General features: G+C 41.0%; 2 protein-coding genes across 4 annotated transcripts in view; one reads left to right on the forward strand and one right to left on the reverse strand.

Moving 5' to 3' along the window:
* KBTBD12 (kelch repeat and BTB domain containing 12) overlaps positions 1–24,075 on the reverse strand; it is a 32,850-nt gene extending 8,775 nt beyond the window's left edge. Inside the window, exons 1-5 of one of the 2 annotated variants that reach the window (XM_015875229.2) lie at positions 23,699–24,075; positions 16,220–17,354; positions 15,200–15,470; positions 13,076–13,226; positions 4,979–5,176 (exon numbers count right to left, since the gene is read on the reverse strand). In XM_015875229.2, coding sequence (XP_015730715.1) covers positions 4,979–5,176; positions 13,076–13,226; positions 15,200–15,470; positions 16,220–17,289 — 1,690 coding nt within the window. In that variant the 5' untranslated portion in view covers positions 17,290–17,354; positions 23,699–24,075. Of the gene's footprint in view, positions 1–4,978; positions 5,177–13,075; positions 13,227–15,199; positions 15,471–16,219; positions 17,355–18,346; positions 23,670–23,698 lie in introns of those variants that run through there. The other variant, XM_015875230.2, reaches the window with a different exon arrangement.
* The window catches only part of MGLL (monoglyceride lipase), an 84,888-nt gene continuing 61,273 nt past the window's right edge, over positions 4,020–27,634 (forward strand). The window contains exons 1-2 of one of the 2 annotated variants that reach the window (XM_015875232.2): positions 4,020–4,121; positions 5,311–5,433. In XM_015875232.2, the coding sequence (XP_015730718.1) occupies positions 5,415–5,433 (19 nt within the window). In that variant the 5' untranslated portion in view covers positions 4,020–4,121; positions 5,311–5,414. Of the gene's footprint in view, positions 4,122–4,941; positions 5,035–5,310; positions 5,434–27,634 lie in introns of those variants that run through there. The other variant, XM_032447285.1, reaches the window with a different exon arrangement.

Below are 27,634 nucleotides of genomic sequence, written 5' to 3' on the forward strand. Positions count from 1 at the left end.
GCACCCCAGAGAGGTGTCAGAGCAGCCCTTTAGAGAACGGACAGAATTCAAGTGGCATTTCTTGGGGTGGACCCATAGAGATACACCAGTACTGTGTCAGATTTCTGTGCTGAGTGAAATGCAGGGACCCCGAATCCATTTCATGGGTGGGAATGCATATGTAAATGGTAACAACTGTGGGCAGGAGAACTTTAATTATTCATCACTGCCTGGTAAATTCTAACTGAGGGAAGCAAGCAGTGCTGCAGATCAGCAGCCCAGGGTTCGCCCCTCTGCTTTATTTAGCTGGGAACATGCGAAGGTGCTGCAGAAACAGCTTTCCTTCCAATCCCTCATCCCCCAAACTTCACAAGTCTAGTATTTACTGTGCCAGACTTCTTAATGTCTAGATTTAATTTGATTCCAGTAATGTACCATAACCACTATAATAAAAAAAACAGGCATTACGATGATTCCCCATCTAAATCACATAATGGATGAGGCTGAGGGGAACAGCCTTTATGGGAGATTGGTCAAAATAAATAACTATTAAGCTAGTCCACTGTCAGGAGAGGGTGGCATGGAGATGCAAACTCATTAGCTCAGCTGGAATACAGTAATTACGACCTGGCTCTGCCCTGCCTCAAGCAGTGCTGCTGCTATTCCAGCGCATGGATTGCAATTTATGTAAAGAGGGAAGAAGAGGCCAGAAAGCACACCTGGGGTAAGCATACTATGTTGTTTCTTTTTCTTACGGTAGAATCAGATTTGCACAGCTAGCAGACTGTTCCCGTATCACCTGTCTAACAGCTGCAGACAAAACTGAGATTCTTGTGCTCCAAATCCAGAGGTATGTCTTCCCCTTTTCCTCCCGCTGCCAGAAATACCTCTGGAGTGAAAAAGTGAATTTCTATTTGATAGCAGCGATGAGTAAATAGCAGATCTGGGCTGAGCTGCTCTGGCCTCACACAGAATTTTAACATATAAAGTAAGGAAGCAGCAAACGTTATCTTCTCTATGAACCATGTTGGAAAAAGATGGCAGAACTGCCAGTTCAGAGAAAGGCAGTTCCATATCAAATGCAATAGCTGATAAAATCACAAGGCATTTTAAATGGCATGAACCACTACCAGCAGACCTGTAAAGCATCTTATTTGAATTTAGGTGGTTGTCCCTTCGCTTTGCACACCAACTGATGCCACACGGACATACAATAATAACAGCATCCTACTTACAATCAAGTTTAAATATAATAGAATTTAGTTCAAATCTGAGGCAGACAGTTGGACCAGCATCTATAACCTAAAGCTATGATCAAGAAGACAGACCCCTGCTGATTGTTCCTGTAGCCCCAGTCCCCAGAGACATCCTGTGAGATCTCTTTGAGGCTACAGCACAACATCAGTATGTGCCTCCATGAGCGGAGAGCAGTCCCAGCAAAAACACACTTGCCTTCATTATTTTCACTGGGAAAAACATATATACATATATATTCGTAATATTCTGAAGCAAAGGGAAAGAAAATACAATGTGGCAGGCATGTATTTATGTGTAGTGCTTGCTATGTACCTGCAGAGCTGCTCACCCCTCCTCCAACAAGGAGCACTAATGAGCCTGCTCCTGCCATGCCCAGCTTCACATTAATAGCTGCCAACCTGTGCAGGTGTCAGGCTTTAGAGCTATGTAAAAGCAAAGGAAATAAGATGCGTCAACAAGAACACTGTACGCTCAATCTGCAAAGGCTGCTTTAAAATCCATAGCTACAGCAGTAAATGCAGCAACATATTTCAGCAATTAGTGGCAAGCTGGCTGGCTGCTGCACACTGGGTCCTTCTGAATATTCATACGACAACTATCATTCTCGCTCTGCAGAACTACAAACCAGTGGATAAACCCAATGATTTTAAACATTTCTGAATCTCTTGCTGACTGCTACAACATTGCTGACAAATGGCAGGCAATGTTCATGTCACTCAGCTATGTCAGCTGGAGCTGAGTGAGTATTAGAGATGTGCAGATTACTGATTCTTATTTGCAGTAATGTTTTTAGTAGAAAATGAACTAATTTATATAAACAGTGGGCTAATGGACAATGTATGGTAAGCCATGCTAGAGCAGGGACTGTAATTTGAATTCAAAGCAAGAAGCTGGATGTTAGGAAAAACTTATTCTCCAAAAGAGGGGTCAGGCACAGGGACAGATTGCCCTGTGGAGGGAGTGGTGGGGTCACTGTCCCTGGGGTGTTCAAGAACTGTGGAGATGTGGTACTGAGGGATGCAGTCAGTGGGCAATATAGTGGTAGGTGGACAATTGGGATTGGATAATCTTGGAGGTCTTTTCCAACCTTGATGATTCTAGGTATTGCCAACACATGTCTTAGAGTGGTTTGTTGTATCTAACCATAGACACCAGGTCTTAGAGTGGTTTGTTCTATCTAACCAGGATCCAGAACCAAAATTAAGATCCTTTGGGCACTTGGCAGCTATTTCTCAGCATTGCATTTGCATATAGCATCTCTAGCCTCTAACTATCCATTCAGGTCTATGCTCAGACAGGAAGACACACAGAACACGGTGCACACACAAGTACAATTAAGATGAATAACACCCTTATTAGACCAACGTTTACAATGCTGGATTAAGAATGAAGTTAAATGAACACAAAGGGAAATTGAGTGAGTTGGAGACAGATATCCAATATACAGAGGGTCCCTCTATACAGCTGCTAAAATACATTGGTAAAAACTTTCCAGCACAGCAATATCTTGGGCTTGATTGCTTTTTTTGGTGAAGGACTTGTACTCAAGTGTTCAGTCTTTTAGAGTTCAGCAGGCAGGCAACACAGAGCCTACAGCTGTGCCTCCAGCTTGTTCCAAAAACTCCACTTGGTTGAAACTAAATTACAATGTTTGGTAAAATTGGAGTATCCTCTCTTGGTCGCATCCCTCACAAAAACTGAAGTCGCATGCCAAGAAACCCAAAAGACTAAAACTAAACAAGCACATTCTAAAATAACCCTATCTGTTACCAAAGCAGCAGCACATGCTGTTCTGGAAATATCCTGAATCTGCTGAGCAGCTGTAATTGTGAAAAAGTCAAGCCACTCTCCAAGTTCCCACATGACAGTAATAACCCTCTGTCCCTCATTTCAGCCTTCACCCCTATAGAGCAATATACCTTCCAGCAAGCAGAGAGACAGGGTCAGGGAAAGAAGCCAGCTAGATAACCTTCAGGTTCAGCACATGGACTCCAGACATCTATTCCTTGATGGTAGTGACTAGAAGCTATTGTTATGAAGATTTAAACAATCCTTTTCCTTTAATAAATTGAGGGTCACATTAAGAAGCCTATCTTTAAGGCACAGCTTCCTCTCAACTCCTCAGGCACTTGGATATATCAGATTTACAGCTGACAGTAAGAATCTTATTTTGGCTCCCTTGTTAAAAGACATCACAATGTCTAACAACACAATCACATGCTATTTCTGCTCTGGCATACAAAATGCATGCGTAGAGGGGTCAGAACTCAGGTTGCACAGGTAACAGCAAAACTGGCATTTTCTAACTCCGACTTATTGCTTTCTAATCTAAACAGCACTTTTAGGGCAGCGGAGCCCCATGCAGAATCATATAGACTGCAATAACACAGCCAGGAGTCAGGACCCCATGGAGCAGGCACTGTACATACATACAGAAGATGACCAGCTTGAAACCCACAGGGAAACTTCACACCTCTCCCAGTACTACCATTCTCAACACGAGACTCAGAGACAGAACATGGTGGTACTGTAAAGAGCACTTTTATGGCTCTGAAGCTATCTTATTCAGAAAATTTCATACTAGTCTGTTAGTCATCTTGAATGAAATTGCTTCATTTTCCAGCAAAGATGATCAGCCTTTTGAGATGTAAACCCACTGACTATATAGGCTTTTTCCTTACACTGCTGAGGAAAAAGACAGATATGATGACACTGAGTTTGCTATGGAAATGCAAACATTATGATGCTACGATGCATCATAACCATAATTGTTCCGAGGCCACAGAACTTCCATCAGAGATGGCATAAACGCATTCCTGCTAGTGAGATGCCATGCAACTGTTTTCAGGAAGCAGCCTCTTGAAGCAGTGGCAAACAAAGGGGAGGTGAGCTATGAACTAAGACATGACAATCACTCTAAAATAGAGCAACTGCAGAGTTTGTAACGCTACTAAAAACCAACACAGCCGTAGTCAGTACCACGTGGAGGATACATCTCCCAGTGACACCACGTGAACATTCCTGGGCAGCAGTGAGCCTGACATGACATGTATTAGTAGTGCATAATGCATTTCTGCATTATCTGCATTTTCTGCCATCACCCAGAAAGGAAATAGGGGTAGCAGCTGCTCCATAGTAGGAGAGTAAGTGCGCATGTGTAGAAAGGCTCTCTGCATTTATAATTAAAATATAATGCTTAACAATAGTGGGGGATTTAGGCAGTAGGAAGATGAAGGGAGAAAGGTGGTCATGATGCTGGGATTTGAAATCACCAGATCTGGGACTTTAGTACCTCAGCTCCTAACCCAGGTTACTGATTAAATGCACAAGGTTTTCCAGCACTGAAAATGAAAAGCATGTAAGTAAATAGAGCCAGCTACCACAGATCAATAACACCTCAGTCTCCAACAGATACGCTCAAGTTCTTTAACGACCATTGAGATTCTGATCTTAATAGCTCTGAATGTAAATTGAGAAGAATTCTGCTGAGTTCATAGTTTTGGAAAGGTTCAGTGCTGATCAGAAACATCCCTAATTTTTCATGCTTTGATAAAGAAAAAGCATGAGAGGACAAAAAGAACACAATGCATGTTGACATTAGGAATCAGCAGTCCAAAGGACTTATTCAGCTCTGTAGTTCCAGGGCATGCCAGTGTTACTGACGGGGTTATTCAGCCAAGTCAGCCTGCATGCAGGGAAAGTGATATCAACTGGGCAAAGAATTTCAGACTCATTTGAGTACCTGCTCCGTGAAACCCTCCGCAGAGGTACAGCTTGCCTTCCACGCAGCCTGCACAGGTAGAGTTTGTTCGCAAGGAGAGGAGGGGGGAAGGCATAGGAGGTCCATCCCTCCAGAAGTCTCCATCAGGGTTATAAATCTCTACCGCATCAAGACATTTCCGTGTTTGCCCCCTGTCACGGCCAAGGCACCCAATTCCTCCTGTGGAAAAAGGACACGTAGGTCAAACGTAGCAGCCCCAGGTTCTGCAGGAAAATACAATGCTGACTGCATCTTTTGTTTGTTTGTTTTGTCTACATGTCTTCATATCCATCCTGTTCCTTTTCATTTCGCAGGTTGGAAAGTTCATTACAAAGTGGACTCAAAGCAGGACACCATCCATTACCTACAGAAATCCAGCACAGTCCTTTCTGAGGGCTTGTAACGAAGGACAAGAAACATGTCTTCAAAACACAAAGGTATTTTGACTTGTTTTCTTCACTTGTGGTAGAAATTGTCAGAATTGTATGTTTTGTGTGCTGGACTTTATCACTAAGTTGCAGTGGATCCAAAGTTATTTCCCAGTTACTGTTAGTGCACATGAATCTCACTTGCTGACCAAGAGTCAACAAGATTTGTTTTCTAAATGAAAGAAAGGTTATACCCATTTCTTAAGCAAAAGAAACAGAACCATCCTGTATGCAGGAGCACAAACTGAGTTATTTGTGATGAGCTCCGCCACTGCAGGGTTAATTAGCATGCCTGAACTCTGTGTGTTGGACTGAAACAGATCCCAGTGTTACAAACTGTGCAATGCACTAAGCTGGTCTATCAGGAAAATGAGCCCCTAGTTTTCTAAGTTTCATTTGCAAATGGTTTTCCATTTTCCTTTTCATATGGACTGTACTATCTATCTCTTCCAATCTTTTCAGCACTCTCTGATGATATTTGCAAGAAAGCACATAACAGTTGATCACAATACTGCAGATTTGCCACCACCATTTTCCTGATCTGTATTTTAGATTCAAGTAAGGACAAGATAAACGTCCTTACTTGAATAAATATCCCGTGAAAGCAGCAAACTGAGAACCAAATTCAGCATCCATCTACTTCAGCTGGAAGTCTTCCTCCAGCTGAACTTGCAGTGTTTGATTCAATTTCTGAATTTCTCAAGCACTATTATGTACACACCATGTTTACCTCAGCACCCAATGTCAGTGCCTCCACTTAGTAGGTGATTACCTTCTTCAACTACAAGCAAAAACTACTAAAGCTGGTGAGTTGAAAGCCCTAACACTTGGGAAAACATTTCAATCTTTGTTAGAATTTTCAAGACACCTGTCCAATGCTTAGCACAGAATTCAATAAAGAAACTAGCAAAAAATTAACTTGCATTGGATGGGATGGCATTCTCCTAAATTTATCAGGAAAAGCTTCAAGGAGTACTCAGACAACTTCAGATAAAGCTATTTAGTTGACAGCTTACCACTCTTTCATTCTGTAGTATACTTAGAATCAAAGTACAGGGCAACTTGATACCAGGGTAAGAACACTCTATGGAGTGCAGCAGAAAGATAGTTAAGGTAGTTTTCATTGGGAGCAAATAATATTAAAGCTCCCAATAGACTGATGCAATCTGTTCAGCAGACAGCTTTGTGATGCCAAAGAGACTGCTGTTGGTTACAAAGCTCTTTTAAAACTGCTCAAGTGGTACTTGAGACCTGCACTGAAGAACAGACATGTATCCATAAGGAAGAGCCTTCGTCTGAGGAATGAAAGAGGGTGCTGTGCAGAGGAATGGATGATACCAGTTAAGGCATGCATTTGGCACTTTAGACTTAAATAACCAAATAGCTTTTTGATTGCCTTAATATTTCATGTAGGCCAGTGCTTAAAATGGCCCCAGAACATTTTCTATGAGCCTAGTTGCTATTTGCTTATTTCTTAGTATACGTCTATTGCCATTGCCAAGCTCAGTAACCGTAGGGCATGGCAGCTTCAGAAATAAGAAATAATGAGGTGCAGCACAGTCAGTGCCTTTTGCAAAAAGAAATCACCACCATTACTAGCTAATGAAGACACTCAGCTGCCAGCCCAGGGGATCAGCTCCAAGCATTTCCCCTGTACAATTACGAGAGAAGTAATCTTCAGTAGTATATTGGAGATCTTCCCAAAAGTTTAAGAGCTACCGCATTCTCAAACATTTACAAAACCTTCATTGGATAATTTAGGCAATTTAAATTTGACCTCATTCAATCCTGTCACAATCAGACGGTCCTGAAGGTACAAGGTATCTCCAACTTATTTTCACTCTCAACAGCAATTCCAGTTAAATCCAATTTCATGTTCAATTTACAACAAAGGCAAAGCTAAGTTCTCAGCAAAGAGAAAATGAGAAGGAGAATCAGAGGGAAGACTAATTTTCAAGCTAAAATAAATGGTATTCTGAACAGCAAGAAATCAAATTCACAGAATTTCAATCTCCTCTTTTAAAACAGCGCTAACACTGAAATACTGCTAACAAAGGAATGCAAGTATATTAGATTCTACCAGCACTGCTTTGCCTTGTTCCCACATATGGTAGCTCAGAAATGTGCCTGCAAGACAATACTTTTTCCTCTATGGAGACCAATGTCTCAGGCCTTTTCCCAAAGGGCTGAATGCACAAATCAGCCAGAAAATTTCTCAAAGTAAAAACAAATCACATCTGCAACCAGGTGGAGGCATCTCACATTAAACAGACCATCCATCACCTACAATGTGTACAACATGCAAGACTTGAAGTTGGCAGAAAAAATAAACTTGCTGTGTCAGGCAGTTCGTGTTGCTTTGTGCTCAGTCACTCGCAGAACCCAGAATTCATCCTGTCCCATTGCCTTCTTCACTGAGATTTATTAAACCATTAGGAGTACAAGCGGAGACACATGGAATTGCAGTTACGATCAAGAAGGTTGTCTGTTTTGTGTTACTGGGTGCAAAAGCTGAGCAAATGAGTTGAAGCTTTTTTCCTACAGAGGCTCCTATGCAGAACAGAGGTGCCCTTATGAGGTCAAGGGGGAGCAGTAGAAGGGCAGAGGGCTGTAGATTGTTTGGGAGAGGCTGCGCCAAGTGGAGGTGTTCAGAACACCTTTCGATGTAGCACTGAGGAATAAAGTTTAGAGGGCAATATTGGTGGCAGGTGGATAGTTGAACTTTATGAGCTTAGAGGCCTTTTTCAACCTTAATGATTCAGTGATTCTAAGTGCCCCACCAGCAGCACAGAATAAAGAAAGGGTCATTTCTGTGTATTTGCAATTGTATGATGGTACTTTAAACCACACAGAGCTATAAATAGGGTCATTACAATTTGCATGCTATGGTCACAACCTCCTGGGAGACCCAACAGGTGCATTGAAGGGCAGCAATTGCTATTTCCATGGCTAAGGACCATGTTAGATGCTGGGAAGGGTGGGTCAGTAACCCACACTCATCCGTCTTGTCATAGAGCTGGGGAATTCAATGCCACCTGACTTAGCTCCCCTATGTAAAGCCCAATTACGTGTCCTTTGTGCAAGGAGATGTGGTTTTCTCACCAGGAGTTTCAAACACTTCTGTCATTTTCACGTTGATCACACATGAGGACTTAATCCTAGAACTCAGCCATTCCCCTACCCACCCGTTACAAATACACCCTTTCAACACATTAGGCTTTTTACATTATTGGCTTTCCCTAGGAGATATTTCAAATGCCACTGAAGGACTAAAAAAAGCCAGTGATGTCACCTTTGTGTTCCCAAACCCATTAATGCTTGAGTGCTTTCCATATCATGCTTGGATGATTCTGCAACCACACATACTTTCAAGGGCACTCCGTAAGCAGTGGTTCTAATAGACTTTAAATTTAACATGAAGCTCTGTTAGTAAAATAAATAACATGGAAATATACATGAACTTTATAAAGAAATCGGGATAGAAAAGGCAAGCCTTTGATGCAAGAAGGCAAAACAGAGGTAGGTGATGTGATCAGCACATCCTCAGCATCTCAATGAAGTACCATCCTGCACCCTGCTGTATCCACACACTGTTTGTAGCTGTCTGAAGGCAGATGATTTTGCTCTGCTTAATGTCAGCTGCCTCCTTCTTGCCCCTGTCTCATTTGAGAAGGCTGAATACAGTTTGCATCATATCACTTCTAATAACAGAACAACCTCTCAGTGCATAAGGGAGAACACCTACATGGGCTGTGGTAGTCACTAACAAAAAAAGGTTCAGCAGATGCAAAGGAAATCAGTATTTCTTATGCTAATATATGTGCATAGAATCGCTTAAGTTGGAAGCAACCCTCAAAGGCCATCTAACCCAACACCCCTTCAATGAACAGGGGCACTTACAGCTCCATCAGGTGTTAAGAGCCAATCCAGCCTGACCTTGGGTGTCCCCAGGGTCAGGGCACCCACTACTTCTCCAGGCAGGTTTTGCCAGTGCCTCACTCAGCCCTTAGGATTTTGGTGCTAGGAACTGAGCATTAGAGTTAACTTGGTTCCCCCACTTACAGACAGCTTAAATTAAGCATGACCCACGTCACTCAACTACAGCAGCATACTAGAGAAACATTCAGAGCTACTCCCAAAGGGAAGCTTGTCCCAGGCAACACAATGAACTCGCCATTGAGGCATAGCTGCACAAGCAGGAAACAGCAAAGGGTCCACCAACAGCCCAGAAATCATCAAGCAAAACGAAGGGGATGAAAATTTAATGATTCCCCAGCCATGTGCTTAAATGGTGCCCATGGACCTATGAGTAGAGGGTGTGGGTGGAGGCCCCGAGGCTGGTCAGGGTGATTGAGATCAGGGCGTTGATACTGGGATTATTTGCCATATAATTAAATACTCAGATCATAATACGGAGCAATATTTTTTCTTACTGTCATTTCTGTGACTTGGTTGGGGAAAAAAAAAAGAGGAATTCTCCAACATGCAAGTGAAATCTAAACTTATGCTCTTCTTTGCCTCCCGTAAAATAATTCACTATTAAATTGATCTCTGGAACACACAATGGTCTTAATAGCATGAATCTCTTATGTAACATTTCCCTTCATTACTCTTTAACAGCACTCAAGCTGAGAGTCTCAGTGCTTCCATTGCTTGCTCACTCCCTGAAGAAGCAGGGCTGCATAACTAGATTCCTGCAGAAATGAGGGAGCTATAAAGCCAGTCCTAGCAGGCACTTCCAGAGATGAGAAGCGCTGTCATTCTTTACTAACACAGAGCAAAGCAGATGATGTAATGCAGTTTGTAGAAGGCACAAGGGCAGAAGATTGATTATAAGCACAGCTGAAAAATAAAAACCCCACCAACTAATTGTCTTCCTCAATACGGTGTACACTTCAGTTTCAGCTTCTTTTCTCCTCTAGTGCCTTGTTCTCATTTCCTTTAATAATTTTTGAGTAAGGAGCATTTCTGATCTTGTATTTCAAATCAAATTTTGCCTTTTTCATCCCTTCCTGCACACAGGCACCACAGAGACTGTGGCACAGGTACAAGCAGAGCAGAATCAGGCCTGTAATCTGCTACTTGTCCAAAGTCCAAAGCATATCTAAAAATAGGCATGTTTCTTTTAGGAGAAGGTGTTATTCAAATTCATGGCCAATACTCAAACCTGAAAGCTAAAATGTCTCCTTCCATTCCCTCCTACATAAGCTTTCCTTTCCAAGGAGACCCTAAAGTGCATATTCAAATAAGTATTTTATGACCGAGACTTTCAGGTCTTAACTGAACCTCATTTAATTGCTTAAAACTTTTAAGAGAAGCTCTTGGCAAGAACTCGGGGAAAAAACACCAAACAAGTTTTAAAGAGGTGGGATTCCAGGCTAAAGAGGATAAACAAAAATTCTTTGATTCCTAAATCTTCGCTAATAGGATTGCCCATTTAAGTCCTTCTATATGTTCTTATTTTTAAAGCAGGAATTGCGTAACATAAAAGCAACATGTGGTTAAAGCTGTTGTGGTGGTTCAATATTTTTTATCAGTGACCCGTATTTCAGAGACAGCAGTTATGCAGAATGTGTTTCATTATAAGCTGATGAATGTAGCATTCAAATGGTTCATTTAGATAAATCTTTCTAATTTATCCGTTGGCTGCAATGAGTTTTCAGTCTTAGCTGCAAAGGATATTTTTTTTAAGCAAGAGATTAAGATGCATGACCTTAAATAGAGTCCTCCCATCTGGTTTTATTCCAAAACTATCTCAATTGCCTCTGTCATTAAGAACACAATACTGCTCTTTCTTGGGCTTTCCAATGAATATAGTTATGTTCCTGGGAAAATATGGAGAGAAAGAGCGAAGACAGTCAAATGGGATGAAAAGGAGAAAGGATTTTGAGCCTTAGGAAATGCTGTTCGTTTCCTTTTAAGGTTTAGTTACGCTGTATAAATAGCATAGGATTCTCTAGGAATATTACACAACAATTACATTGCAGGATTGCTGATTCAGACACATGGTGCAAGTTCATGCACACTGCTATTATTCAGACAAAAAACTCTAATCAGTTCCTCATTTTCCTCCCATAAGTGTGACTCTAGAATAATTCCATTTAAATCATTAGGGTTTTACACACTGGCACTGGTAATTGGGCTGCGAAGGGTTTTTAGACAGTGAGTGTGTACTTTACGTTCTGTGCCAACAGGACTTTTCAAAACATCACACTTCAATGGATAAGTATCAGACGCTGATCTGGTTAGAACAAAGAGAGTCCAACATAACACCATTGAAATCAACAGACTGCTTACTACAGGTGTACACCTACATGGATGACAGCAAAAATTACACTCGTATATCAAGGAGGCTGCCACATTTTCTCATTCAAAACCAGTGCACCATCTATGCTTTTTGCTTCACATTTATGATAGAACTTGTATTCACACATCAGAGATATTAGAGAGGATTAATGCTTTGCGAGGTGATTTTTCATTTATGCTATTAAGTTCCAGCTAATCCTAAATGTCCTGAGACCTGTACAGAAAATATGGGAAGACAGAGATCCTACCTGAAAGAACTGACAAACTTACATCATTTAAAAATACCTGCCCAGAGATGCTTGAAAGAAGTCATAGAATCTTAAGGTCGGAAAAGACCACCAAGATCACCAAGTCCAACCCCAACCCACCCCAACTAGGCCCATAACCATGTCCCTCAGTGCCACATCTCCACAGCTCTTGAACACCTCCAAGGACAGTGACAGCACCACTCCCTGGGCAGCCTGTGCCAATACCACTCTTTCTGAGAACAAATTTTTTCTAATATCCAACCTGAACCTCCCGTGGCACAACTTGAGGCCGTAACCTCTCGTCCTAAGTCATGTCTACTAGTGTTTAAAAGCAGGTGATGTTCTTTCTACTGACTTGGGCAGAGGGGCCATAAAGAACTGCTTTAGGGAAAAGTCATGCTATGGATGAACTGCAGAACTAGGGACGTGCCAAGTATTATTCTGGGACAAAAGATCTGGGGAAAGGAGATTGCTGAACTCTTCCACAAAACTCATAAAACTTTTGGTCAAACTTCTGTTTTGAAACAAAAAAAAAAAAAAGCCTGAAAACTTTGATTTAAAAAAGAACAAAGTGAGAGATTCAGGCTTTCCATTAAAAAAAAATGCAGTGCATTGAGTTGGTTGGAGGAGGATGATTCATTGAATTTTATAAGAATCTACAAACCGTTGTGGTTTTGTCTGGGACATCCAAATTCTCTTCTCTTATTGTACCATTCCTTCTTGGCATAGGGCATGTTAGTTATCTTCCCACTGCTCACCTGTGAAATGATGCTGTCAGGGCTTCTCTACTCATCCTTTAAAATTCATTATTATTTATAGTTCCCATCAGTACTCCAAAGAAAAGTAGTTTAAAAAACAAAATACCTTTGTTATGTCAATTCAGAACACTAAGCATTCACTTAATTTAATCTGCTTAGTCCAAGCACTAAGGAATTGCATTGGGAAGAAATAGATCCCAAAAAACACCGTCCATTTAATCCAACACACTTTGTCCTACAGTACGTAGCAAAGGGTGAGATATTTCTCTTCACAGAAGCAAATTGCAGGAAAAAAGACAAAGTTGTGGTGCTATCTGTTAAAAATCTCTTTCCTCTTACCCAGGACGTAAATCTCACTGTTGACCACGGCTGTGCTGAAGCGATATTTGGAGTACTTCATTGGTGCACACTCTGTCCATTTGTCTCGGCCTGGGTCATACTGAAACATTCTGTTACTTAATCGATCCGGCTCATCGTCAGGCAGATCCATCTGTATGAAATATGACAGCCATATAATAATACAACATTTGGAGCCCTCCGCACATGCCTGTGTGCAATTAATCACAGCAGACAGATGAGCAGATAAATAACATACACATCCATTATAGCTGCAAAGTGATGCGCATGCAGGATGGTTTAACAGCACCCGACTTGTAGCTGGGAGTATGCTGTGGAAGGCAAGTGAATAAGACTGAATTTATATTTTGTAGCAATAAAGCTGAGGATCTGGGTAATAATGATACATTTATGGGCCCAACTCTACCAGAACCAGCTTATTTTGCAAGGCTCCTATGAAGTACTACTAATAATAGAGGGGAAAAGTTGCTGCATTTTCTTTTCCTGCTAATGGCTGAATTTCTACTTTTGTTGTTACTCAGGCCACATGCAGTACATCTTAGTTGTATGCAGTAGGCTTCATGGTGAGAATTCAGAAACTTCCCAGGATTAAAGTTTTCACATGGAGAAGAGAAAGTTACTTTGCTTACTTGCAAAGCTGGTTGATGCGTTCTTACTTTGCTTATTCCTTTGCACTCCAAAGAGACATTTCTAGCATTGAAGGAAATAGTTTAGTGGGACACAGTGGGCAATGTTGGTGGTAAGTGCTCAGTTGGACTAAATAATTTTAGATGCCTTCTCCAACCTTTATGATACTGTGGTTCTATGATATAATGTACAAGACAGTAGAAGTCAAACTAACAGGCAATGTTGAACCTCCTGATTACTCCATTAGAGTGGCCAGGGACACATTTTTCTCCATGATAGATGTGAAATACTGATTTATTCACTGAGAAACTCTGTATTTTCAGTACAAAGTGAGCACATACTTAACAGCAGGCACTACTTGACATGCTCTAAATTCACATCCTACATCATTTCTGTGGTGACACACATGACAGTTTGCTCTGTTACAATGCTATAGTTTTGAGTCAATTAGCATTAGTCTGCTCAACTGCAGATTGCCTGTGTGTGAATTCACACTCACATGCTGTTAGTACACACATGCTGTGTGTCAGCTATGAATTTAAGGCATTTCCCAGGTGCCTGTGATTTTTTAAAACCATCACTGGGTTAGTGTTTGTAGTGTGTGCATCTAAGCCTTCCCATTTTCTCCCCTTCCAATCTATTCTGGAGACCTGCTAAGACAAACAGATGAATTTCACTTTCACACTTGTATCTGTTCTACCTTCCAGTCCAAGTTTTCTTTCCTCCTTTCTTAGTGGACAGATTGTTTCTACATTAAACCTGTTTTCATAATTTACTTCTTTAAACAGCAAGGTAACCCTTCTCTTGTGCAAAAAAGGCTCTCTGATCTTTCTGCTGTCTCCTTTGAGGATTTCAGCAATCTAAAGATCCAAAGAGCTGGAAATCCTGTTTGCTGAATACATCTCATCTAAGCACTCCAAACAGTAATATATTTCAAGTGATCACAAACCAATGAGATGTGATGACAGTCTGAAAATATTATTGTTGGCAGTAACAATTACAGGTGCTCTAAATCAGTGCCAAGTAAAAGTTTCTTTTTTTCCCCTTGAATACCCCAAACTAAACTGCACCGAGCAGTAAATAAGAATGGATTAAACTCTTAGAAAGCATCTTTCATACTGGTAATGACTGGAGAGAGCAAGCACTATTTCCGATACCCACCTGCCTTGTAGCATAGCTCTGTCTATTACCTGTTGTACTGAAAATAGCATCAGTAGCCCTATTGAAAACCCCTGTTGAAGCATTATATATATAATATATAATTATATAAAATTATATAAAAATTTATATATAAATTATATAAAATAATCCATATATATATATATATATATGGATATTATCCCTCTTTACCCTGTTAAGTTTTCCTAGAAAAGACATTAATGTGAGCAATCTATTTTCCCATGCAAGAAGCACCATAAAAAACACACAACATAAAAAAACCAAACATTTTTCTGAAACATAATTGACACTTCTCTCAACCTGTGGTGTCCAGCCACCCAGCACATAGAGCCTGTTCTTCATTGTCACCACTGCATGGCAGGCTAATGGCACCGGCAGAGGTGCTGTGCTTCTCCAGGTACCTTGCTCCATTGAGTACTTCTCCATGCAGTTTGTGACCACATATTGATTTTTGATTTTCATTTGCCCTCCGATCACATAGAGATCATTATGGACAGTGCCCAATGCATAGAGTTCACGGAACTCAGCGGTGCACAGGCTGTGCCAAAACTGATTTCCTCGCTGGTGGTATCTGTAGAGAAATTCAAAGCTGTAAATGCCCTGGTTAAGTGCAGTCCAATGATTGTTTACAAATGCTGTCCCCTTCATCTTCAGTGCTTATTCAGTGATGCAATGACAAGAGGAGCTTTCTCCTTCATAGAGACTTTTTACAATTAGCCTCATCGTTTGCAAGATCAAACATTTTTAGGATGAGGGATCCTGACTTTAAGCATTCTTGCAAAGATACTTGACCATAATCAAGGTAAGGAGTCCCATTTTTCTGCATGTGCTGTTCAATAACTGTTTCCCACTGAAATTAGCAGGAAGAGCAACAGCTCAGCACAGCTGAAAATAGAGCTACTTTAACTGACCCATAGGGATTTACTTCTTTAAATTTAGGTACCTGTGTTTGGAAAAAAGGTTATTTTTAATTGTCTTTAATCCAGAAAAGCTACGGCTTTCTTTAAAATAGGCCCATCTGAAAAAGATTTAAGTAAACTAGAATAAGATTTAAATTATCAGTCTTTATCTTTTCATCTCTGAGCATCAACATGGATATCTCAGAGAAGACTGTTTCCTCTGCCCTACTGGATTCCTTAAGTCATTCACTTGACACATTTACCCCCCACTACAGACCTCAAAACAGATCAGAGTAGCCAAAATCTCCAGGAAAAGTATCAGGAAAAGAGCGCTTTGTGTAATTGTCTTTTCTTGATCTCTGAGTTTTTGTTTTTACTTAAAATTTGTAAATAATCAGAGATTTTCTAACAGGGTACACACCTATAAATTTCAATGTTCTTGTTTTTTTGTCTAGACATTTTGGCAGCGCTTGCCTCTCCTGCCACAATAATCTCATTATTCTCAGTGACAACACCACTGCAAACACTTCCTAAACCCTCTCCATACTTTGGAGAGGAAATGAAGTAAGTCTTTTGTGTTGCAGGAGCGTAGCAAAAACTGGCATCTGCATAGCTCCCATGTCTTGACCTAATGCCATGTGAGTTGTTGCCGATGCAGAGTAAGAGATCAGTAGTCTCCATGCCATATCGCAAGCTGAGAGAAGGTTGGGTGGCTAGTTTGATGCTTTTCAATGCTTCCTCAAACATATCACTGCATTCTGAATTGCACAGGATCACAGTGTTCCTTTTGCGGGCTTCCATGAGAAAGGAAGGGCTGACCAGTACCAGTCTCACTTCCTTCAAGAGCTTGATAAGATGTTCTGCACGTGACTTTCTGCTGTGATTCACCCATCTAATGACAAGGTCCAAAATGCTTTCCTCCCTGGAAACATTCAGATCATCTGATTTTATAAGAGTCAACAACTGTTGGACTTCAATCTCCAATATTTCCTCCTGTAAGCTCACCTCAGCAAAGTGCTGAAATAAGTATTTCTTTGCTCGATCGCATAAATCTTCTGCTCCAATGTGGTTTGCAAAGTAGTAGATGCCCACACAATTGGAAGCATCCATGTGGTCCATCATGTACTTCTGACACAAGCTGAAAACATCTTCCATCTGCATGAAATACGAAGCCATTGCAACAGTCTGCACATTCTGGTTAGTGAGGTGCAAGTCCGCACTGTAGATGTAATTGAGTATTACAGACACACTCTCTGCAGAGATGTCATACAGTACCACTTCTCTTTGAGTGCATTCAACCAAGCCACAGGTAAACATGGCTTTGAAGTAAGAACTGAAGGCAGCTAGTACCACCTTATGGCAGGGAAATTTCTCACCTTCAGCAACTAGCACAACATCAATTATCTCTGATGATTCTTTCATTCTTTTTACTTGATCCAGTAAAGTCAAGCTGTGGCGATGCTTTCTCCTCTCCTCAGTCCTACGATCCATGGTTAATCGCCAAACTCTCTCTTGTTAGATCTCCTTGGAATTCAAGGTCTTCATCCAGAATGTTTCTAGAGATAGAAGGGTAATGTGGTTCAATAAGAATAAATCAATAGGCTAATTAATAGTGCTGTTCATTTCTAAAGGTAAATCATTCCGTAAAGGGTGTCATAAACTAGTAATATGTGAATAGTATGTAAAAATATGCTAGGAACTCATGAAGATCTCCAGGACTTAAAAAAAAAAAAAACAACAATACTCTAAATGATCATTAATATTCCACTTAATATTCAATACCTCCCCAAAGTTTTGTGACTATTCAAAGAAAGTCTCCCTTCGAAATGATTTTTTCCAGCTGCCTTCTCTTTCTTTTCCTCTTTTATTACAATCAAGTGAAAGATCTGCACTGACTCTAATAAACTCAAGGTCAGGCTTTAACTTGGATATTCAAGTTTTGTCTTCCATGTGCACCCAAAGGAAATTAGTCCACTGATTCGGTGCTGAAATACTCTGTATTCTCAACTTCTCCCTAAGGTTGGGCAGTGGGATGGAGCAATGCCTTTTCAGTGTTCACAGATCCACTCAAACTAGGAGTTTTTTCTAGACAGGACTTCAACAAAGACTTTAAGATTTAAAATAACAAACAAAGAACACACTAGGCTTGCTACTCTCATTACTTCTTACAGTGATCTACACACCTCTGCAAAGCAGTGGGAAATAAAGCCACCAATGCAACCCAGTTCCCTGGCAATTTATAGAAGGATTTGGGGCCCTTCAGCAAACCTCATGAGCTTTCAGATTAGCCAAAATGTGAGGTACGGTGGAAAAGCTGTCAGTAGAAGAATAAAGCCTACCCATCACTTGAGGGATATCAGTCCTTAGCAGTTTTTGCCTCTAAAGTGATAATGAGACAGTTCTGTGGCAGAAATGCATTAAGGAATCATGTCATGAATCACTGATGCACAGACAAGTCCTAAAGCTATGGTATAACCATGTTTGAAACACATTTGTAGCATGGTATGAATTGGTTAATGAGACTGCTCAAATGAGTAACATTCCTCACCAGCTTAAAATTTGCAGCATCAGGATCTGGTACATCAGATTGAGCTTGCTTTCTCTAATCTTTCTCTAATGTGGAAAGCATAAAGAAGTGTGTTTCATTAAAGAAGTCTGAATCAACATAGAAAATGATTATATGAAATTCTTTGACATCTGATTTTTTCTACAGAGAAAGACCAAAAGAAATTAATATTACAGTTATTTCAAAGAGGAAGAGGGTATCTGCAGCTATATTATAAATTTCAGTCCTACTCCTTTAGCTGTCCAGTTGTTTTTGGAAGTGGTCATCACTCTATTTTAGCAAATTAAATAGATTCCTCACTTTGAGTGCTAAATTAAAAGCTAGGCATGCTTGAAGACTTACATTTCCTTGATTTTTCAATTTTTTCCATATTCTAAATTTGGAACTAGAAGCAACACATCTGAGACGTGAATCTGGGTTATTATCAGGCTTTAAAAAATGGATTTGGAAGACAAAATATCAATTTCACAATCTGAACATGGGCCAGGTTCAGAGCTCATATGGTAATATTTAAAATCAATAAAAGATAATTTTTTACACAAAAATAAAGGGATGTTGAATGTAGGTTTTTTTTCTTCTCCTCCAGGCTACACTGAAATGAAATTCAAGAAACCTTAGGTCTTAGTTCTTCATCAGCCACCTATGGAGCAGCCATTACATTCAACAAAAGCCTTTTTTGAAACAGCTGTTCTTTTTTTAATCCTTTGTGGTAATCAGGTGGCCGATTTGTTGTTTCCCCTCTAGCGATTTTATTACTTCCTAATGTTTGATTTTCACTGTGTTTTGATAAAAGGAACTAAAGACTAAAAGATCATGTTATGAGAACATGTATCTCAAGCAGCTGAGCTGTACTGCCATTCACTGGGCTGCCCACCCTCCAGCTTAATATAAGTGTTTACTACAAACAAGACCTCCAAGTTCAGTGACCTTAACTAACCAAACTTCCTCCAAAACTATCAGCTTCTCTCCCTCCTCTTTTTGATCCCATAATTTCACACATCCTTCACCTTCTCTGTAATGGACAAAAATGTGCATTTCCAGTGCAAAGAACAAGTGAGATGATTAAACATCGCCATCTTTTCCAGACTTTTATACGTATCAGGAAGCACATGTAGAACTGAGTTATCTCCCCTCTTCTCATTTGAAACTATTTCCCCTCATCCTGTCATAACAGACCCTCCTAGAGAGTCAGTTCCTTTTTTCACGTACAGTGATGGAGATAGCCTTCACCCATCACTCAGTTTGGACCAGATGGCCTTTACAGGTCTCTTCCATCTCTAAATGATTCTGTGATTCTATAAATCCTTTCATTAACCAGAATTTCATCCCCTACATTAGCTACAGACTTGTCACTCCTTTCCTGGCTTCTGGCAGCGTTTAGGTGAGGTCACTGTAAAGATATTAACATTCTCCCATGTATCACTGGAAAGACTATTAAAAGGTAATAATGAAAAGGAGCTGCTTTCTTTTTCCTCTGTAACCCAGAGGGGAAAGCAAAGTACACTGATATTAAAAGAAAGGATAAATGTGATACAAACACAATTGGCATTGAGACACTGTACTGAGATGGTGCCAGAGGCTGGGTTGTCATTACAAAGCCCCACATAAAGCTCAAATCCTTTGTAACATCACAAGGAACTAGAATCCAACTTCTTGAGGGATTTCTTCCTGGTATTGTGAAAAATTGATCCAGGTACAAATCTTCCATTGGTGTTACTTCATCTCAGAACTGCACTGTTAATTTTCCTCCATTTTTGGCTGCTATCTTTATTTACATGTTAGCTGTTTTGTTAGTTAACTTTTGCTTTTTTTTAACCTTTATGTTATGAACCTTACAAAAAGCCACACTTAATGTTATACCAGAGCTACAGCACATGTTTTACCAGCAGTGGGGTGCTGTTTAAAACATAAATAAGCACACTGCTGCGAGCTCAGCTCTACAGCTTTTATGATCCAACTATAAATAAACGCTGTCCTCAATTCTCAGTTACATTGCAGCCTCTTTGAACTGCCCCAGCGCAAAGGGACTGTGAACCAGATGGAAACATCTCATCAGGAATTTCCCTTAACCCCAGGAAAAAAAAGGCAGCCTTGTAATTAGAGACATGATTTCAGTCTGGGACATGGGTTTTCCTTGACTCTCCCCATGTCCCCAGGAATTTGCATGTTCCTGTGCCATAGTAGGAGGCTGGGAGCCACAGGACCCAGCCCCAAAGAGGTCACAACGCCCAGCATGGGTCATCCCTTCCTCCTCCTCTTCCTCCTCGCATTGTTTCCATTATTCTCCACTTTAATGAGGCTGCCCTTCTTCAGCCTGCATCCCTTCAGGTGCTGAGCGGATCAGAGTTCAGTCACATCAAAGAAGCGGTGCCTCTGCCTATGAATTATTTGTGCTTCCTTTGTTATCAGTAAGCCAGGGAGTAAATCTACTAATTGTGTGCATTATGACATTTGGCTGACAGCCACAGCCAGGCAGAAATCAACACCCGGATAATAATCGCATTATAATTCAGGTGGTTAATTGCAGAGGCTGTGCTGGCATTTAAGACAGGGATTTAAAATCTTACCCCAGTACTCAGGAAGAGCAAATAATAATACAAATCATGATATCAGGAAAAATATATCACAAGAATAAGGTATAGAAAGAAATCTTCTAGGGAATTATAGGCTAATTTAACTAGTTTTAGGAAAGATGCTGAGAGAAATTGAATTACACAAACTTAGAGAGCAATAAGGTGATAAAAGCAGCTACAGCACCTATCAAGAATAAATTATGTCAATCCAATTGTGTTTTGTTTTTTTTTTTTCCCGGGCTAATAGGGGATAAATTAGATACTTCATCTGAAGTGAAATTATGCTATGACCTCATAGGATATCATTTTAAAATCGTGATTAAAATCAATGGATTAAATGAAGTCAATTAGTGGGCATTACTGGTGATAAGTGGATGGTAGGGCTCAACATTTTAGAGACCTTCTCCAAGCTTAACAGTTCTAAGATTCTGTCACTTCGGTGTCCAAACAGCTGAAAAACCACATTCAAATAACAGTTATCCATGATCAAACAGGGAAGCACTGCTGGTCTGCAGCTAAAGAGCTGTTCCCTGAAACCACAGGTCACCTTCCAGGACATTTCTTGCTTTGATTTATATATTATTCTTCAGTGATTTTTTATCCATCCAGGCAAGATAAAATATAGAAAGAGAAGTGCAGAAGAGTGGAAGAGCATCCAACTCTTTTTATAGAATTTATGTCTGTGTGGTTTGACAGGGTATACGGATAAATGTTTCTAATAAACGGTTCCCTGTGACAATTAGACATTTGGTGTTTGGGTGTATCTCATCCACCACCATAAATCTCACTTCTCTCAAGTTTTCAGTGTTCTACCAGTTGCTAAGTACTTAGAGATTTAGGTTTTTCAGGTTTTCAAAAGCACCAAAGCAAGTTAAAATTATGCTTTCTATTTAAGGTCACAGTGTAATTTTGGAACTGCAGAGTCTGCAATGCTTTCCACAGTAGAACTTCAACCCCAATGTGCTTTAAAAGATTTGCCAGGGGATGTGGTCTCTGAAATCAGACCAGGAGCTCTCCTTGCTCAGTGCTCTCAGTCTCCCTGGATCAGCCCTACAGGTGGTGTTTTTCAGGTGATCCAAACCAATCTACTGAACAGCCTGGTCTAGATGGAGATGTCCCTTTCAATATCAGGGGTATTGAACTAGATGATGAGTCCCTTCCAACCCAAACCATCCTATGTGCCCGTAGTTGCTGGAAAGAAAACAGGAACTGCAAGGTTTTAAAGAAGTGAACGCTGCAAACGTACAGCAGCACATCTGAGAGATGTCAACTCTTTTTCTCCTTCCAATCCTGTGGCACCTTATTTATTCCCACATGCCATCTGACACCAAGGAGCTGAGCCAAGGCCCTCAGAAGTCTGACAGCCAGCTCCTGCTGCCTGTGAGAGCTTTCCTACTGGGTTATGGTCTGGCTTCTCCCCACCACTTAGCAGTGAGATTCAAGCAGCCTGAAATTCTGCTGAAAATGGTTTGGAACACACTTAACTATGGGAGACCTGGAGCTGCTTTAATCACCTTTCAAAGCACTTGGGTAGTTGGTGATTCTGGAAAGGTTTGACAGTTTGAGCCCTGTTTACAGCTAAGACAGAGGTCTTGATGTGGGACTGGATTAATATTGATCCTATCTCAGCACACAAAGCCTTTTTTCCCCTTTCTTTAAGCTGTTATAGATTCATTAAAAATAAAAATCAAAGAAGCTAAAAAAGAAAAGCTTCATGGGCCACATCTTCAAATAAGCCTTCACCTTAATCTTGGTCCAGTTCAAGGCTCCATGGAGACAGTGAAAAGAATCCCACAACATAAACAGAAAATGCACATGGCTCTGCTCACAAACACTTCCCTGTAAACAACCCCCACTCTGAGCAATGATGTGCACTAATTGCACAAGAAGAATAGAACCTAAACTCGCATACACTGAACCTGTTTCTTTTACGGTTCATATAAGCAGATAATTTTCTTACATATCAAAACTAACTGAAATGGCAAAGTGCTCCTCATGGTAAGAGGATGCACAAGTTTTCCTGCACATCCAACAATAGATGCCAGGAGAAGGAAAATGAGTTTGAGATACAGTTCATTAGCTCTCTCAGCAGCCTGGGAGAGGTTAGAGAAGTTTCTCATTCCTTTTCTTTCTAACCATACTGCAGAGTACAGGAAAGGTTTTCTTTCTGGAACAATTACATCATATTGTGCTTTTATAGACTGAACTATATTACAATTAGAAGAAATAATCTAACAATTAGGTGCAGATCAAACTCTATTTGCAGCTTTACAGAAGAAAAGACTGCGAACAGCAATTGCCTATGTTTATATAAAACTCTGAAGTACATATCCTTTTGCTTAGCAAACATTGGTATGCAGACCTCAATGTGCTAGTCACTAAGCAGCAAAATTAAAATGATGCAAACCCTTAGAACTTAACATTAGTTCCAGTTTTAAACCAGCCCTCACCACAGACTTTCTCTAGTTTCAATTCCAAGCAAGCACTTGGGTACATACATCCAAACAGAAAAGAAACTTCCCAGCAAAACCATGCAGCGCACCCAACACAGCTCCAGCACTCACACATCTGCAACAAATCTGTACACCTCATATGAAACACTTCGAACTTTCTGATGGTATGGAGCAGTCCCAGACACACAGGAGATACCCTGATGGGAGCAAAGCAGCACCTGCAGTCTTGTTCAAGAGACATACATCCAACTTCCCAAAGCCCCACTGTTCCCACCCAGCTCAGCTCCAAGAAGGGATTCAACATGTACCTTTGCAAGCAGGTGCCTGTGGGGCTGTGTGGGAGAGACAGGGCTCAAAAAGGAGGGAAACAAATCTCATGTTGCAGCAGAGAGCTGCTGTGTGCACTGAGGTGCCAGGGCTATGAATAGAGCTGGGCTGGAACATGGCGCTGCTCGGGTGTCAGGCACAGGGCCACATCAGGACAGCTGGCAATGGTACTGCTCTCCTTCCCCAAAGGATATGCAATTGCTGGTTCAACCTATTCAGGTTGGGCTCAGAACCAAGACTGCTATTTCTTCAGGCAGGCATTGCCCAAAACTTCTGCTTTTCTATACCTTAAGAGCTGAAATTGTAAAATGACATTTTTTAAGGGAACAAGAGGGAGCAACAGGACAAGGGGGAATGGTTTCAAACTACATGAAGGGAGATTTAGACTAAATATAAGGAAGAAGACTGTTGTTTTGTTTGGTTTTTTTTTACAATAAGAGTGGTAAGGCACTGGCATAGGCTGCCCAAAGAGGTGGGCATCTCTGGGGATACCCCCCATCCCTGGAGACACTCAAGATCAAGATGGACAGGCCCCAAGCACCTGATGGAACTGTGGGTGTCCCTGCTCATTGCGGGGGGGGAGTTGTGCCAGATGGCCCTTAAGGGTCTCTTCCAACTCAAGCAATTTTAAGACTCTGAAAAAAGAGTAGTTCTTTCTATAAGGGATGACCAGCTTTGGCAAGAAGATTCCTGCCTCCAAACTATCTACATATTTTTAATCAGCTGTAAACCCTGACCTTCGACATGCTTATGCTGATGTAAATCAGAAGCAGATCAACTAAACTGGTCTGGAATAATGGGGCTGCACTGATCTCCATCAGCTGTAGACCTACAGGCAGCAGTGCACACTAAATTGAAAGGGAAATCAAGAGGGCCATAATGAAACATATGGATATACGTTTAAACAAAGATGAGAAAAACATTAAGCAAAAAGTAGGGTTATAAAACTGATTGATGTTGAACCTACACTTTTAACTAAGAAAGACATTAAAGGGACTTCCAGAATGCTCTTTTTCAAGCAGTGTTATATATTTACTCACTGAACTAATTGGTTGATTGATCATATTAGCTCTTGAGAAAACTGAAAATGAAATGTCTTTCCTTATCTTGATGCTTAGTCAGATGGTAATATTACAGGGCTTTTTCAAATATGGTGAGCGTTGTGTTCAGGAACGTTCAATAGCAAATTGTTGTTTTGAAGGGGAAATTAAGATGTACATCTTCTACCTCATTTGTGAGCTGAACTAAGAAAAAAAGTCAAAGTGATGAAAGTTTACTCATGACAGGAAATGTGATAGATCAGATTACAAAGATGCCTGTGGTCGAAGCTCCCAGATTGTTCCTATTAAACTTCACCTTTATCTTAGAAACGTAAATACCCAGCCCCATTCTGTAGTTTTCACAGAAGCCAGGATGGAACAGCAAACTGATGAAATGCCACCAGTATGACAAAAATGACTCTGCTACCATAATAACAACCACATTCCTTTGCTGAGTGCATTTCTTTAGCTAATTCATACAAAGAGCCCATTCCACAAAAATGCTAGCTGGCACTTTTAAGACAAATTCCTTTCTATTGCTCTCAAAACTCTGAATATTCCCTGAATCCCTGCATCCTCCAGGGCAGGCAGTACTTACTGACAGCACAGGTGGAGCAGTGAACGAGGCTCAGGCTGGGTCTGCTGGAATTCAAAGCTTTCTCTGCTTTCCACTTCCTCCATGCAATTAAGCCATAATCCTTTCATTCTGATATCATTATGTGTTGTCATGGTGATTTTAATTGCGAAAATGAACGGCTAACAAGTAGGCGAAGACAAAAGTTTTTGCTGAACAAAGCTAAGTTAATAGCAAGTGGAAAAATGTCTGTGGCACTACAACAAACACGTGATCTTTTAACAGCAAACTTCAAAACAATGATAAGGAGTAGGTGGGAATGAAATTTGATGCAAATATTTCAGTGTTTTGGGAATGTGTTGAACTTAATGTCTCAGAATCAATTTTTGCCTGGTACCAACCATATCGTGCCTTCAGTCACCTCATGGAGAAAAAGCCCACTCTGAATCTCAGCTTCTCACAATTATCAATTATCACAACAGAATTACAGCATGGCTTAGATTTTAGGGGATCATACAGATCATGCATTTCCAACTCTCCAGCCATGGGCAGACCTGCCAACCACCAAATTAGGCTGCCCAGGAAATCAACCTGCTGGATAAATACCACATTTCTAAGCAAGAGTCCCACCAGTTCCCAAGAGGATGCTTCTCCTAGGAAAGATTTCAGATTATAACCTCACTCAAATCTGCAGCCCAATGGTTCTGCAGATTTGCTCTGGCTTGCTCTTTGTCAGCAAATACACAGTTGTAAAGAGATACTTCAAGAAGCAGGGACACAAAAGCATGACTCCTGCATAGCATCCTGGCTGGGCTATGGACCTCATCACATTGAGTGCTCTGCAAGCGGAGGTTGCTGTATTCATCATAGAATGGCATTGGTTGGAGGGAACTTCAAGGATCATTGAGCTCCAAACCCCTTGCTGAGAGCAGGACTGCCCACAAGTAGATTAGGCTGCCAAGGGCCCTATCCAATCTAGACTTGAATTCCTCCAGGAATGGAACATCACAGCTTCTCTAGTTATGTTAGAGCTAAATTATGATATTTTGGTAGTTCTATCTCCACATACAGCACCAGTTTGAATACGAGAAAACAGAGGCAGGGAATCTTTCTTGACCACCATACCCAGCTTAATCCTATTATCTCATATTTCACCCTGAACAAAACATTGATCTTCTCTCTTTGGGATAAATGCTGACCTTTGGCACAGGGCAAGGGCAACCCAGGCATGCCAGTGTCCACCCATCCGGGGAGCAGCACCCCTGCAGTCCCCTGCATTGAAATCTCTTCCTGGCTCTGCTGACCTGATTCCCAGGTTGCCTCATGGATAATGTGGCATGCCAGCCACCCGCTGCTTTCTCATTTAAATAAATGAGAAAGTTGAGGCTAAATTAACACTCCAGCAGAGGTAATAAGGGCCAACTGAGCAGCTGCCGTGATGTATGCAAATTGCAGTTTCACACATTAGGAGATAGATGTTGCTTAATTTGTAGGTCTTTCTGTCTTGGAAATTAAAGAGTCTTTGTCAAATTCAGGCAATCTGAAAAAAGTAAAAACAGACCAAAGAGAGCCCCTAAAGTCAGCTGCTCACCAGCACCTACCCTCTTCCTCCAGGGGTTTCCCTCCTGATCCTCTGTCATGCAGTTGTTACTGAGTTGAACTGCATTGCCTGATGCCTTTAGGCAAGGATCTGCTGATTCCCAGCAAACGCTGCCTAATCGATGAGGCACCAACAGCCCTTTGATACAAACAGAAACCTGATTTGTTTTCTACTTCTTTCCCCAAAGTGTTGCCACAATCCAGGAGCTGAACATCCACCAGGTTTCTTTCTCTGGGAATGAAACTACAGCAGAGTGAAGGGAGGCTGCCATAGCACCCACTTAATCAGGCAGAAGTAAAGGGCAGATAGGAAAGATTTGTCCTCCTTTTAGAGCCATGATGATAGGAATGGAGATGATAAAGAAGCACACAGCTGGCTGCATTTTCGTTGAATCTGCTCTGGACATTACTATTAATGCTGTTAATGCCTTTAAGAAAAATACGAGTACAGTTGTGCTATGGTTAAAAAGACTTTTAAATGGGAGTATAATGTGATGGAAAGCAGAGCAATAACAGCAGAGCAGCAAGTGAGGGTTTGCTCAAATGCAACAGCCATGTGCACACACACAAAAAAGGAAAGAAGCTACTTACCTTCAGAAGACCTGAGGTATGCAGGGATCTCTGGCAAGACACTGTTGCTTCCAATGCCAACCCTTAAATGAGGTCTGGGAAGGGGTGGATCCTGGCTCCGTCCCTTCAAGTAA

The sequence above is a fragment of the Coturnix japonica genome, chromosome 12 (assembly GCF_001577835.2).
Source record: "Coturnix japonica isolate 7356 chromosome 12, Coturnix japonica 2.1, whole genome shotgun sequence".
NCBI classification, from domain to species: domain Eukaryota; kingdom Metazoa; phylum Chordata; class Aves; order Galliformes; family Phasianidae; genus Coturnix; species Coturnix japonica.